The 14,088-nt window shown below is 30.5% G+C and overlaps 1 protein-coding gene across 1 annotated transcript; it reads right to left on the bottom strand.

Annotated features, from left to right (window-relative positions):
* Positions 1-265: 265 nt before the first annotated feature.
* LOC134709782 (uncharacterized) lies at positions 266-4,608 on the bottom strand. Its single transcript, XM_063569926.1, has 3 exons — positions 4,552-4,608; positions 3,175-3,573; positions 266-638 (listed from the first exon to the last, which is right to left on the bottom strand). Exons 2-3 carry the CDS (start codon positions 3,568-3,570, stop codon positions 447-449), a joined length of 588 nt encoding a protein of 195 aa, XP_063425996.1. The 5' UTR covers positions 3,571-3,573; positions 4,552-4,608; the 3' UTR covers positions 266-446.
* Between the last annotated feature and the right edge of the window lie 9,480 nt (positions 4,609-14,088).

Genomic DNA, 14,088 nt, shown 5'->3' with positions numbered 1-14,088 from the left:
ATTAAATCAGAGAGACATATTGTGAGAGGGTGATATAATTGGAAGAGATAAAATCGAGAGTAGATATGAGCAGAAGACATATAATCGGAGGAAGATGTAATTGCAGAAAAATGAAATCGAAAGTAGATACTATCAAAGGGGAGTTTAATTGGAGGAACATATAATTGGAAAGAGAAACAATCAAGAGGTTAAAAGCTGATAAAAATCAGTCCTTTCGCACTATTTCTCTAGTTAAGCCTCGGCGACAAAAATATTGATAACGGAGTAAAGTTAAATACAGGATTTAATTATTGGTCTAAAATAATATAAGATAATTGTTCTTTGTTTTGTATCTATGTTTTCAAATCTTCGATCAGGACGAATTAGCAAATAAAAATGTCCAAGATGGTGCCTCACATAAATGCCTAAATAAATGCTCGATTTAGGATGAATGTTTTACTGAATGCTCAACCATCCAGAAATCTGACTTCGTAAGGTTCCTCTATCCTGAATCCGACTTGACCGTCCATAAAGTAATGAAGATGTGGAAGTTGGATAACAACGAACTTTCCTGGTCTGACATCTTCCCATGTGAAGTAAGGTTCTGGTTTGTCGTAGTCAAGGTAGAAGGTCAAAAACGATTCCTTTCTATTCATATCCTACAATAATGGGTAAGGTTTTAAACATGTCATCTGTACTATGAAAAGATAGAGAAATTACACCTTAAAATTATATCTGGTTTAACAGCTGAAATTATGAAGAAAATCTTTAAAACTTCATGCGTATGTTTGTAAGCCTAATACCTGTAGTTTTGTAAGTCTCAAATATATGTCCGGCCATAAATATGTGCCCTTTCTTCATAGATGTGTTCTATTCTATACTGACCGGCTTTAGAAACGCAACACTAGATTATTTTTGTGTTGTTTTTGAATGAATGTGTCACCGTCAAAAGCGATGACTGCCTGTTACAAACGCCAAAATGATTGTCAGAAAGGTCAACAAATACTGTCTGAAATGTTTTAGGTTCTGTTTTACGCCTTCTGATTTTACATTTGTTCGACCCATTAATTGCTTTTGGCAATTATGCGGTTGGAACTTGAGGGCTTTAAAGGTTTTCCTTCAGTCGATTCTTTGGTAATTCAGTTTATGGGAAACATTTATGGCATGAATCTGTACTCAATGACACTCGGCAATTTGATTAGCAGTTGACGTTGCGGCCGTAAACATGTCTTGCAAATGACGTTGCGTATTCAAATTCTGTTGACGTTTCATTGTCACTACACGTTGATTTGTTCATTGATGGCTAGAAACAAATCTAGTCTGCTTGTTTCTTTGTCGGAAGGACAGTAAGACGAGTTTCTGAAGTCTTAAGTATGGTTGCAGCACGTTTATGTTTTCATGTTTGCAGTATTTTTAAGGGATAATTCAGTTTTTTATTTCTCAGTCTTGGCAAAATGGGGATGCAACATTTTTAAACTGAATTAAGTGAGGCAAAGGATTTAAGGAACTGTTTGACAAAGCAAAAAAACCTGAAACAATCTTTCATGGGTCCAAAATTTCGCTTTAAGAAATTCGTGCGACTTTAAAATTCTGTATGTTCAATAACCACAGGTAAGTCAGATTTTGATTTTTTGTAAGGAGAAAGAAGTATGATAAGCATGGACAGAAGTTATCAGAGAATCAAACAAGATTTGTTAAAAAAAATCAACAAAACGAGTGTTGCGTTTCTAAAGCCGTTCAGTATATATTGAAACAAACGTCTGGTGCAAATACATAAAATCAATCCTGGTATATATGATGATTTTATCTATTGCCACATAGACGTCACAAATCTCTGTATTGTATCTCTCTTATATCTGTGTTCTATTTCACAACAACTGTCCTATGTGTTGTCGTCAGAATTATCAAAACGTCTCCAAGGAAACATTGTTTTATCATAATAGACACATTACATAAGCCATGCACGCATTTGAGTTTTTTTTTAAATATTTTTATTTTTTATTTTTTTGGGTATGAAGGGGTCGAAACATAAGTAAAGGAAGTCTTGAAGGGAAAATATACGGTAAAATTGATCTCAGTGGTATCACGTTATAGGACACAGATCTGATCGCCGGTCCAAGATTTTACTTTTATAAATTTGACAAACTATAAATTCTACAATTTTTTTTAGTGTGTGTTTTGTGTTGTTGTTTTGATGGTGAAAAAAGCTAAGATTCGTGAAATAATATCTTAGAATAATATAACGTAAAGAAACTCAGATATACAAAGGGAAAAAAATATATGATTTATGCTTTAACTATGAATTTGTTATTAAAATTGAATGTTATGCATACTGAGGGAATGAAATGGCAAAAAACAAATAACTAATAGAAAATAACAACTGATCAAATTGAAAATTGCTTCCACTTTACAATTTAGTTCCTCATTCAAAACTACAGCAGAGTAAATAATTAGATTCTATTCTCCATGATAACAAATATGCTCATAGAGGTCACGAATTTTTATAAGATATAAAAGAAGATGTGGTATGATTGCCAATGAGACAACTATCCACAAAAGACCAAAATGACACAAACATTAACAACTATAGGTCACCGTACGGCCTTCAACAACAAGCAAAGCCCATACCACATAGTCAGCTATAAAAGGCCCCGATAAGACAATGTAAAACAATTCAAACGAGAAAACTAACGGCCTTATTTATGTAAAAAAATTAACGAAAAACAAATATGTATAACATAAACAAACGACAACCACTGAATTACAGGCTCCTGACTTGGGAAAGGCACATGCATAAATAATGTGGCAGAGTTAAACATGTTAGCGGGATCCCAACCCCCCCCCCCCTAACCTGGGACAGTGGTATAACAGTACAAAATAGGAACGAACTATAAAAATCAGTTGAAAAAGGATTAACTCATCAGATAGACAAAAATTACAAGTTTGTTGTTCGTATGTTGTTCTGTATCACCGACGTCCCGGGAAGAGGAGAGAATTGGTTGTCCGCAAACAAGATTAGATTTATGTCTATCCCAAGTCAGGAGTCTGTTATATAGTGGTTGTCTTTTATGCTTCATGTCATATCTAATATATATTTGTTACCTTCTATGTAATTTTGTCTCTTTGGGAAAGTTGTTTCGTTGGCAATCATTTACCCATCTTTTTTTAATTTTTTATATTAAGGAATAAAATTACCAGAATATTTATTGCATGGCGAAATACATAAGGATGAATTCCTTCAATGTAAGCCAGAAAAACAGCATCAAACCTAGGAGCTGGAGAGAGAGTATCCAAGGAACAGAGGACATCCTTTCCTGGGAACAGGTTCTTGGTCTTGGTTGTGGCAGATTCGTACAATGTACTTGTGAGTGGTATCTGAGGAAGATTATCTGTTTCTCCCAACGGTAGGTGGACATGTTTCTCGTTGTAGTTAGCGTTTTGGTCAGTTTTAACACACATCTTTTTATGAGTTTTCCAGTCAGCCTTTTGGCATATTTTAGAACAATATAAAACCTGTTTACAAGATGAACATCTTTTAGCTTCCCCTTTACCACACACAAAGCATCCCCTGTCTAATTTCTGTGATTCCATTGGCTGTAACATACAAATAAGTTATGACAAACCATCTGTTCTCCAAAGCTTTGAGCGACTAGAACCAGTAAGACCTTAAAACATCCGTAATTTCATTACGTTAACATTATTCATAAAACCCATTTTGTGCATATGTCGGAGGTTAGTATGACGTCCATTTTCACTGAACTAGTATACATTTTTGCTTAGGGGCCAGCTGAAGCACACCTCTGGTTGTGAGAGTTTCTCGCTGCATTGAAGACCAATTGTTGACCTTCGACTGTTGTCTGCTCTTTGCTCGGGTTGTTGTCTCTTTGACACATTCCCCATTTCTATTCTCAATTTTATGAATCCAAAATACTATTAATACCATTTAAGACTACTGGTCCATCAGTATAGATATCGGCCAAGCGCATTTGATAAAACTTATGATACATAGTATACACATTTAAAATATTGAAAAATAAAGGGACATTGTTAAAGCCTATGTTTCATGAAAGGCAGTGGCTATCTTGGCGACTCTAGGTAAGCACTGGGAAGGGGATATCCAACTTTGTCAGTAGGAAAACGGTTTAATCTATAGCCATGCATTTTTATTGTGAACTGACTTATATTTTAAGAGCTAATGAACTGATTATAAATATTTTAAAATCTAATTTATTTTAAAGACTTTAAACATTTTTGATTTTGATTATTTCACAACAATATCAATGTCTATATATATTTATTTGTTTATTCGGAGGAATCTGGGTTATGTTACAGAGTATATGTCGGCTAAGGATCTCATATGCAGGTTTGTACGTGTCACACAGACATATTTAGAGTAAATATTTCAAGGTGCGTTTGAAATAAACATTTTAAAACTGTAAAAATCTAAATTGCTGATCCTCCCTGTTTAAGAAAATACAGATTACTGGAGAGTATATTATTTGCTGATATCATATAAAACTCATCCATGTTTGGATACATTTATAAATGAGAACATTTGTCAATATAACGTACCTGTTGTTGTTGAAAATTAGCTAAGAGATAATATGAAATGGGGGAAAGAAACGAGAATGTAATACACATATGGTCTATCGAGTAGGGGTAAATTCAGTAAAAAATCTCCCATTGACTTTAATGCTAATCTATGTGTGGAAATAAATTTATACCTGATTTACCTTTAGAAATTAAAATCTTTCATATATCATTCATGAAAGTACAAATGTAGCCCTATCTTTTGCAACAATAAAAACATGGGGTCATGCGGCATTTTTGGGCATTCACATGGCCTTGTTTACAAACAATGTAGATTCGCACTGAATTCCCATACTGACCCCCATTACTTTTCAACCCTGAAGGGAAAAAAATTAGTACATTCAGCATTTATTTTTTATTTTTTTTCAACTCTAGTTTTGATCCATCTACCAAAAAATATTTATTACAAACATTATCTGCCAATCAGAAGACCATATAACTTCAGTGCTATACAGAAAGCTCTCCCCTAAATGGGCGGTCCCTGATGACGTATATTTATTTACTGAATTTACCCCTATAAGAACCTTCTTTACTTCTTTTCCATCTTTTTTTGTAATAAACATGTAATGTATCCAATTTTCAAGTTCCAGTTTCAATACAACCTTCAAAAATGCTAAATTTGTAAAGATAGAGCAAAATTTATACTACAGCCCATACTGCGGCCAATGTATATTTGGTATATACAGTTGGGCATTGACTGTTTTTAAAGGAATGGTGTAAAATACTATGTTTAATAAATATGAATTGTTTTCTGTGTTTGCTTTGAGTAGTATTGCAAGTACATCTAGAAACTAAAGTCTTGGTGTACTCTTAGCTAGTTTTTTTCCTTATATGGAAGTTTTTGGTTAAATACCATGAAAAGACCACAAAAAGACTTTTCAAAGGCTTTTTTAAGCAGTTTCATACCAAATAAAACAACAATAATGTTTCATTATACTAAATCTGTGTTTTAATTACTTGTAAATTTCACAAAATGTCATTGACAATCACTCTGCAGAAATTCCTGTTACCCCAACATCAGGATGGGTTCTTCGCCAAAACTAGACAGCTAGAACTGAAGTAGAAAAAAATGCCAAATATGAAAAAATAAGATTAGGTATGACCAAAATTTACATTTGGGAGATTGAAGTTACAATTTAGAGTATTTAAAAGCAATAATTTAACTTAAAAATCCAATTACAAACATTTCAACACTTGTTTCATAGATGAAGGACCTGTATTCGTGAAAACTTGTCTAGTATATTCTTTAAATAAAGAAACGCAAAGCGTTATGTAAAAATAAATGAATACCTTCATGCGGTCAGATTATTCCAGTGTTAAAATACTAGAAAAGTGCTTATTTACCACTTGGTCTACAACTTAACATAGGGAACACAGCTAAAAAAAAAACCACTCCGTCAAAGGGAAGTAATCCATTTTTTTCATATGATTATATACATTATGACAAGAAATATGTGTAAAATGTGATGTAAATGGGGAGAATATTCATCCCTTTCATTGATATCATAACTCTCAAGTGTAATTTCTATTGTTTCTTTCAATCTGGACACAAAAACTGATTTTTATAATATACTTCATGCTTCTCTCACTGTACACTGAGTGCATCCTGGATAGCCGCAGTTAAAGATAGAAATTTGTGTAAAAAACAGCTTTAAATGGTTCCAAAATCCTTCTTTTACATTAACATTTACAGGAAATGAGTTTTGTGATTAGTGTGTGGCCTTGGACAAGTACAGTGAAAAAGTGCATTTTTTCCTATAGGGGTAAATTCAGTAAAAAATCTCCCATTGACTTTAATGCTAATCTATGTGTGGAAATAAATTTATACCTGATTTACCTTTAGAAATTAAAATCTTTCATATATCATTCATGAAAGTACAAATGTAGCCCTATCTTTTGCAACAATAAAAACATGGGGCCATGCGGCATTTTTGGGCATTCACATGGCCTTGTTTACAAACAATGTAGATTCGCACTGAATTCCCATACTGACCCCCATTACTTTTCAACCCTGAAGGGAAAAAAATTAGTACATTCAGCATTTATTTTTTATTTTTTTTCAACTCTAGTTTTGATACCAGACACAAGTTGGTTACTTTTTCCTTTTTCCTTTTTCGATATTCAAATTTTGAAAAAAATTACAAGTCCAAACTAAAATTTTTTTTGCTTCAAAACTTTTTTTCCTCAAAATTTTTTTTTCCTCAAAATTTTTTTTCCTCAAAATTTTTTTTTCCTCAAAATATTTTTCCTCAAAATTTTTTTTTTCTCAAATTTTTTTTTTCCTCAAACTTTTTTTTCCTCAAATTTTTTTTCCTCAAAATTTTTTTTTTCTCAAATTTTTTTTCCTCAAAATTTTTTTTCCTCAAATTTTTTTTCTCAAATTTTTTTTTTTCCTCATTTTTTTTCGTTTCCTTATTCAATTTCTTTTTCCTTATTCGATTTTTATTTCCTTTTTCATATTCATTTCCTTTTTCGGTTTCTATTCCCTGAATCGGATTCTATTTCCTTATTGGGTTTCTATTTCCTTATTCAGTTTCGATTTCCTTATTCGGTTTCTAGTTCCTTATTCGATTTTCATTTCCTTAATCAGTTTCTTTTTCCTTTTTCAATATTCATTTCCTTTTTCGTTTCTATTTCCTTATTCGGTTTCTGCTTCCTTATTTGATTTCTATTTCCTTATTCAATTTTCATTTCCTTATTCGGTTTCTAGTTCCTTATTCGATTTTCATTTCCTTATTCGGTTTCTTTTTCCTTTTTCAATATTCATTTCCTTTTTCGGTTTCTATTTCCTTATTCAGTTTCTATTTCCTTATTCGGTTTCTATTTCCTTATTCGGTTTCTTTTTCCTTATTCGGTTTCTTTTTCCTTTTTCAATAATCATTTCCTTTTTCGGTTTCAATTTCCTTATTTAGTTTCTATTTCCTTATTGGGTTTCTATTTCCTTATTCGGTTTCGATTTCCTTATTCGGTTTCTAGTTCCTTATTCCATTTTCATTTCCTTATTCGGTTTCTTTTTCCTTTTTCAATATTCATTTCCTTTTTCGTTTCTATTTCCTTATTCGGTTTCTGTTTCCTTATTTGATTTCTATTTCCTTATTCAATTTTCATTTCCTTATTCGGTTTCTAGTTCCTTATTCGATTTTCATTTCCTTATTTGGTTTCTTTTTCCTTTTTCAATATTCATTTCCTTTTTCGGTTTCTATTTCCTTATTCGGTTTCTATTTCCTTATTGGATTTTCATTTCCTTATTCGATTTCCATTTCCTTATTCGATTTTCATTTCCTTATTCGGTTTCTTTTTCCTTTTTCAATATTCATTTCCTTTTTCGGTTTCTATTTCCTTATTCAGTTTCTATTTCCTTATTCGGTTTCTTTTTCCTTATTTGGTTTCTTTTTCCTTTTTCAATATTCATTTCCTTTTTCGGTTTCTATTTCCTTATTCAGTTTCTATTTCCTTATTCGGTTTCTATTTCCTTATTCGGTTTCTATTTCCTTATTCGGATTCTATTTCCTTATTCGATTTTCATTTCCTTATTCGATTGCTGTTTCCTTATTCGATTGCTGTTTCCTTATTCGGTTTCTATTTCCTTATTCGGTTTCTATTTCCTTATTCGGTTTCTAGTTCCTTATTAGATTTTCATTTCCTTATTTGGTTTCTTTTTCCTTTTTCAATATTCATTTCCTTTTTCGGTTTCTATTTCCTTATTCGGTTTCTATTTCCTTATTGGATTTTCATTTCCTTATTCGATTTCCATTTCCTTATTCGATTTCCATTTCCTTATTCGGTTTCTTTTTCCTTTTTCAATATTCATTTCCTTTTTCGGTTTCTATTTCCTTATTCGGATTCTATTTCCTTATTCGATTTTCATTTCCTTATTCGATTGCTGTTTCCTTATTCGGTTTCTATTTCCTTATTCGGTTTCTATTTCCTTATTCGGTTTCTATTTCCTTATTGGATTTTCATTTCCTTTTTCGATTTCCATTTCCTTATTTGATTTCCATTTCCTTATTCGGTTCCTTTTTCCTATTTCGATATTCAATTTTGAAAAATATAACAAGTCCAAACTAAATTTTTTTTTGCTTCAAAACTTTTTTTCCTCAAAATTTTTTTTTCCTCAAAATTTTTTTTCCTCAAAATTTTTTTTTCCTCAAAATATTTTTCTTCAAAATTTTTTTTTTCTCAAATTTTTTTTTTCCTCAAACTTTTTTTTTCCTCAAATTTTTTTTCCTCAAAATTTTTTTTTTCTCAAATTTTTTTTCCTCAAAATTTTTTTTCCTCAAATTTTTTTTCTCAAATTTTTTTTTTTCCTCATTTTTTTTCGTTTCCTTATTCAATTTCTTTTTCCTTATTCGATTTTTATTTCCTTTTTCATATTCATTTCCTTTTTCGGTTTCTATTCCCTGAATCGGATTCTATTTCCTTATTGGGTTTCTATTTCCTTATTCGGTTTCGATTTCCTTATTCGGTTTCTAGTTCCTTATTCGATTTTCATTTCCTTAATCGGTTTCTTTTTCCTTTTTCAATATTCATTTCCTTTTTCGTTTCTATTTCCTTATTCGGTTTCTGTTTCCTTATTTGATTTCTATTTCCTTATTCAATTTTCATTTCCTTATTCGGTTTCTAGTTCCTTATTCGATTTTCATTTCCTTATTCGGTTTCTTTTTCCTTTTTCAATATTCATTTCCTTTTTCGGTTTCTATTTCCTTATTCAGTTTCTATTTCCTTATTCGGTTTCTATTTCCTTATTCGGTTTCTTTTTCCTTATTCGGTTTCTTTTTCCTTTTTCAATAATCATTTCCTTTTTCGGTTTCTATTTCCTTATTTAGTTTCTATTTCCTTATTGGGTTTCTATTTCCTTATTCGGTTACGATTTCCTTATTCGGTTTCTAGTTCCTTATTCCATTTTCATTTCCTTATTCGGTTTCTTTTTCCTTTTTCAATATTCATTTCCTTTTTCGTTTCTATTTCCTTATTCGGTTTCTGTTTCCTTATTTGATTTCTATTTCCTTATTCAATTTTCATTTCCTTATTCGGTTTCTAGTTCCTTATTCGATTTTCATTTCCTTATTCGGTTTCTTTTTCCTTTTTCAATATTCATTTCCTTTTTCGGTTTCTATTTCCTTATTCAGTTTCTATTTCCTTATTCGGTTTCTATTTCCTTATTCGGTTTCTTTTTCCTTATTTGGTTTCTTTTTCCTTTTTCAATATTCATTTCCTTTTTCGGTTTCTATTTCCTTATTCAGTTTCTATTTCCTTATTCGGTTTCTATTTCCTTATTCGGTTTCTATTTCCTTATTCGGATTCTATTTCCTTATTCGATTTTCATTTCCTTATTCGATTGCTGTTTCCTTATTCGGTTTCTATTTCCTTATTCGGTTTCTATTTCCTTATTCGGTTTCTAGTTCCTTATTCGATTTTCATTTCCTTATTTGGTTTCTTTTTCCTTTTTCAATATTCATTTCCTTTTTCGGTTTCTATTTCCTTATTCGGTTTCTATTTCCTTATTGGATTTTCATTTCCTTATTTGATTTCCATTTCCTTATTCGATTTCCATTTCCTTATTCGGTTTCTTTTTCCTTTTTCAATATTCATTTCCTTTTTCGGTTTCTATTTCCTTATTCGGATTCTATTTCCTTATTCGATTTTCATTTCCTTATTCGATTGCTGTTTCCTTATTCGGTTTCTATTTCCTTATTCGGTTTCTATTTCCTTATTTGGTTTCTATTTCCTTATTGGATTTTCATTTCCTTATTCGATTTCCATTTCCTTATTTGATTTCCATTTCCTTATTTGGTTCCTTTTTCCTATTTCGATATTCAATTTTGAAAAATATTACAAGTCCAAACTAAATTTTTTTTTGCTTCAAAATTTTTTTTCCTCAAAATTTTTTTTCCTCAAAATTTTTTTTTCCTCAAAATTTTTTTCCTCAAATTTTTTTTTTTCTCAAATTTTTTTTTTCCTCAAATTTTTTTTTCCTCAAATTTTTTTTCCTCAAAATTTTTTTTTCTCAAATTTTTTTTCCTCAAAATTTTTTTTCCTCAAATTTTTTTTTTCCTCATTTTTTTTCGTTTCCTTATTCAATTTCTTTTTCCTTATTGGATTTTCATTTCATTTTTCATATTCATTTCCTTTTTCGGTTTCTATTCCCTGAATCGGATTCTATTTCCTTATTGGGTTTCTATTTCCTTATTCGGTTTCGATTTCCTTATTCGGTTTCTAGTTCCTTATTCGATTTTCATTTCCTTATTCGGTTTCTTTTTCCTTTTTCAATATTCATTTCCTTTTTCGTTTCTATTTCCTTATTCGGTTTCTGTTTCCTTATTTGATTTCTTTTTCCTTATTCAATTTTCATTTCCTTATTCGGTTTCTATTTCCTTATTGGATTTTCATTTCCTTATTCAATTTCCATTTCCTTATACAGTTTCTTTTTCCTTTTTCAATATTCATTTCCTTTTTCGGTTTCTATTTCCTTATTCAGTTTCTATTTCCTTATTCAGTTTCTATTTCCTTATTCGGTTTCTTTTTCCTTATTCGGTTTCTTTTTCCTTTTTCAATATTCATTTCCTTTTTCGGTTTCTATTTCCTTATTTAGTTTCTATTTCCTTATTGGGTTTCTATTTCCTTATTCGGTTTCGATTTCCTTATTCGGTTTCTAGTTCCTTATTCGATTTTCATTTCCTTATTCGGTTTCTTTTTCCTTTTTCGGTTTCTATTTCCTTTTTCGGTTTCTATTTCCTTATTCGGTTTCTATTTCCTTACTGGATTTTCATTTCCTTATTCGATTTCCATTTCCTTATTCGATTTCCATTTCCTTATTCTGTTTCTTTTTCCTTTTTCAATATTCATTTCCTTTTTCGGTTTCTATTTCCTTATTAGGATTCTATTTCCTTATTCGATTTTCATTTCCTTATTCGATTGCTGTTTCCTTATTCGGTTTCTATTTCCTTATTCGGTTTCTATTTCCTTATTCGGTTTCTATTTCCTTATTCGGTTCCTATTTCCTTATTGGATTTTCATTTCCTTATTCGATTTCCATTTCCTTATTTGATTTCCATTTCCTTATTCGGTTCCTTTTTCCTATTTCGATATTCAATTTTGAAAAATATTACTAGTCCAAACTAAATTTTTTTTTGCTTCAAAATTTTTTTTCCTCAAAATTTTTTTTCCTCAAAATTTTTTTTTCCTCAAATTTTTTTCCTCAAATTTTTTTTTTTCTCAAAATTTTTTTTTCCTCAAATTTTTTTTTCCTTAAATTTTTTTTCCTCAAAATTTTTTTTTCTCAAATTTTTTTTCCTCAAAATTTTTTTCCTCAAATTTTTTTTCTCAAATTTTTTTTTTCCTCATTTTTTTTCGTTTCCTTATTCAATTTCTTTTTCCTTATTGGATTTTCATTTCCTTTTTCATATTCATTTCCTTTTTCGGTTTCTATTCCCTGAATCGGATTCTATTTCCTTATTGGGTTTCTATTTCCTTATTCGGTTTCGATTTCCTTATTCGGTTTCTATTCGTTCTTTGTGTAATCAATCATACGTTTTTTGATTGAGTTAAGTCTGCTAATTGATATTTTATCGTATGTTTTTATATGTTGTGATGTTATGCTATTGTTTCAGAAAAAGGGAGAAGGTTTGGGCCCATTAAAACGTTTAATCCCGCTGCAAATGTTTGCACCTGTCCTAAGTCAGGAATCTGATGTACAGTAGTTGTCGTTTGTTTATGTAATATATACGTGTTTCTCGTTTCTCGTTTTGTTTATATAGATTAGACCGTTGGTTTTCCCGTTTGAATGGTTTTACACTAGTAATTTTGGGGCCCTTTATAGCTTGTTGTTCGGTGTGAGCCAAGGCTCCGTGTTGAAGGCCGTACTTTAACCTATAATGGTTTAATTTTTAAATTGTTATTTGGATGGAGAGTTGTCTCATTGGCACTCACACCACATCTTCCTATATCTATCTAGTTCCTTATTCGATTTTCATTTCCTTATTCGGTTTCTTTTTCCTTTTTCAATATTCATTTCCTTTTTTGTTTCTATTTCCTTATTCGGTTTCTGTTTTCTTATTTGATTTCCTTTTCCTTATTCAATTTTCATTTCCTTATTCGGTTTCTATTTCCTTATTGGATTTTCATTTCCTTATTCAATTTCCATTTCCTTATTCGATTTCCATTTCCTTATTCGGTTTCTTTTTCCTTTTTCAATATTCATTTCCTTTTTCGGTTTCTATTTCCTTATTCGGTTTCTATTTCCTTATTCGATTGTCATTTCCTTATTCGATTGCTGTTTCCTTATTCGGTTTCCATTTCCTTATTCGGTTTCTATTTCCTTATTCGGTTTCTATTTCCTTATTCGGTTTCTATTTCCTTATTGGATTTTCATTTCCTTATTTGATTTCCATTTCCTTATTCGATTTCCATTTCCTTATTCGGTTCCTTTTTCCTTTCGATATTCAATTTTGAAAAATATTACTAGTCCAAACAAAATTTTTTTTGCTTCAAAATTTTTTTTCCTCAAATTTTTTTTTTCCTCAAAATTTTTTTTCCTCAAAATTTTTTTTTCCTCAAATTTTTTATCCTCAAAATTTTTTTTCTCAAAAAGTTTTTCAAATTTTTTTTTCGTTTCCTTATTCGTTCTTTTTCATTTCCTTATACAGTTTCTATTTCCTTATTCGATTTCCATTTCCTTATTCGATTTTCATTTCCTTATTCGGTTTCTTTTTCCTTATTCGGTTTCTATTTCCTTATTCAGTTTCTTTTTCCTTATTCGGTTTCTGTTTCCTTATTTGATTTCTTTTTCCTTATTCAATTTTCATTTCCTTATTCGGTTATTATTTCCTTATATTTACAACTATCAAACATCAACACGCACCAAACTGGATGTAATTGAAAGATATCTAGAGGTCAATATAAAGGCTCGAACAAAAGACATAAAAGGAAAAATATAGCGAGCTTTTTGGGATGAAGTAAAGACCGAACGTCAGTTTTAGTCGGATATACTTTAATGTTAGTCTTACATGTATAGATGTGTACATATATCATTGATTCAGTGGCGATGGCAAATAGACACTGATAAGTCTTAAATAAAATTTTATAGTTTTGAATGTTTCTTCATCAGTTGACTAAAACTAAGTGGAGGTATGTTCTTATTGCCGACAAGAGAGGCACTCAACCTATATTAATTTGTGCATAAAGCGATTGAAAGTTGCTAAATACTGAATGTTTTTGCCACAAATGCGAAAGTTTTAATCTGTGTATATATACTTAAAATACGATGATAAAATTCATTTCTTTTTCAGGATTTCTGTCAGATCCAACCATGTAGTAAGTCATGTTGGTGAGATATGGTTTTAGTCGATGATGTTCCTGAAGAACCTGTAGTACAAAGTATATCACTGGATTGAGCTCTCTGTCTAAGTGTATCATTAAAGTGCTTTGCTTTGAGCTGAGTTCATTGCTGTGCAATTCATTCTTTGTGAAATAAAGATTTGACATACAACTCTCATGTACAAGAATTTGTCAAAGTAGTAT

This window comes from Mytilus trossulus, chromosome 3, assembly GCF_036588685.1.
Source record: "Mytilus trossulus isolate FHL-02 chromosome 3, PNRI_Mtr1.1.1.hap1, whole genome shotgun sequence".
NCBI lineage: Eukaryota > Metazoa > Mollusca > Bivalvia > Mytilida > Mytilidae > Mytilus > Mytilus trossulus.
The sequence above is the reverse complement of the archived record's forward strand: the minus strand, read 5'-3'. Positions and strand labels throughout refer to the sequence as shown.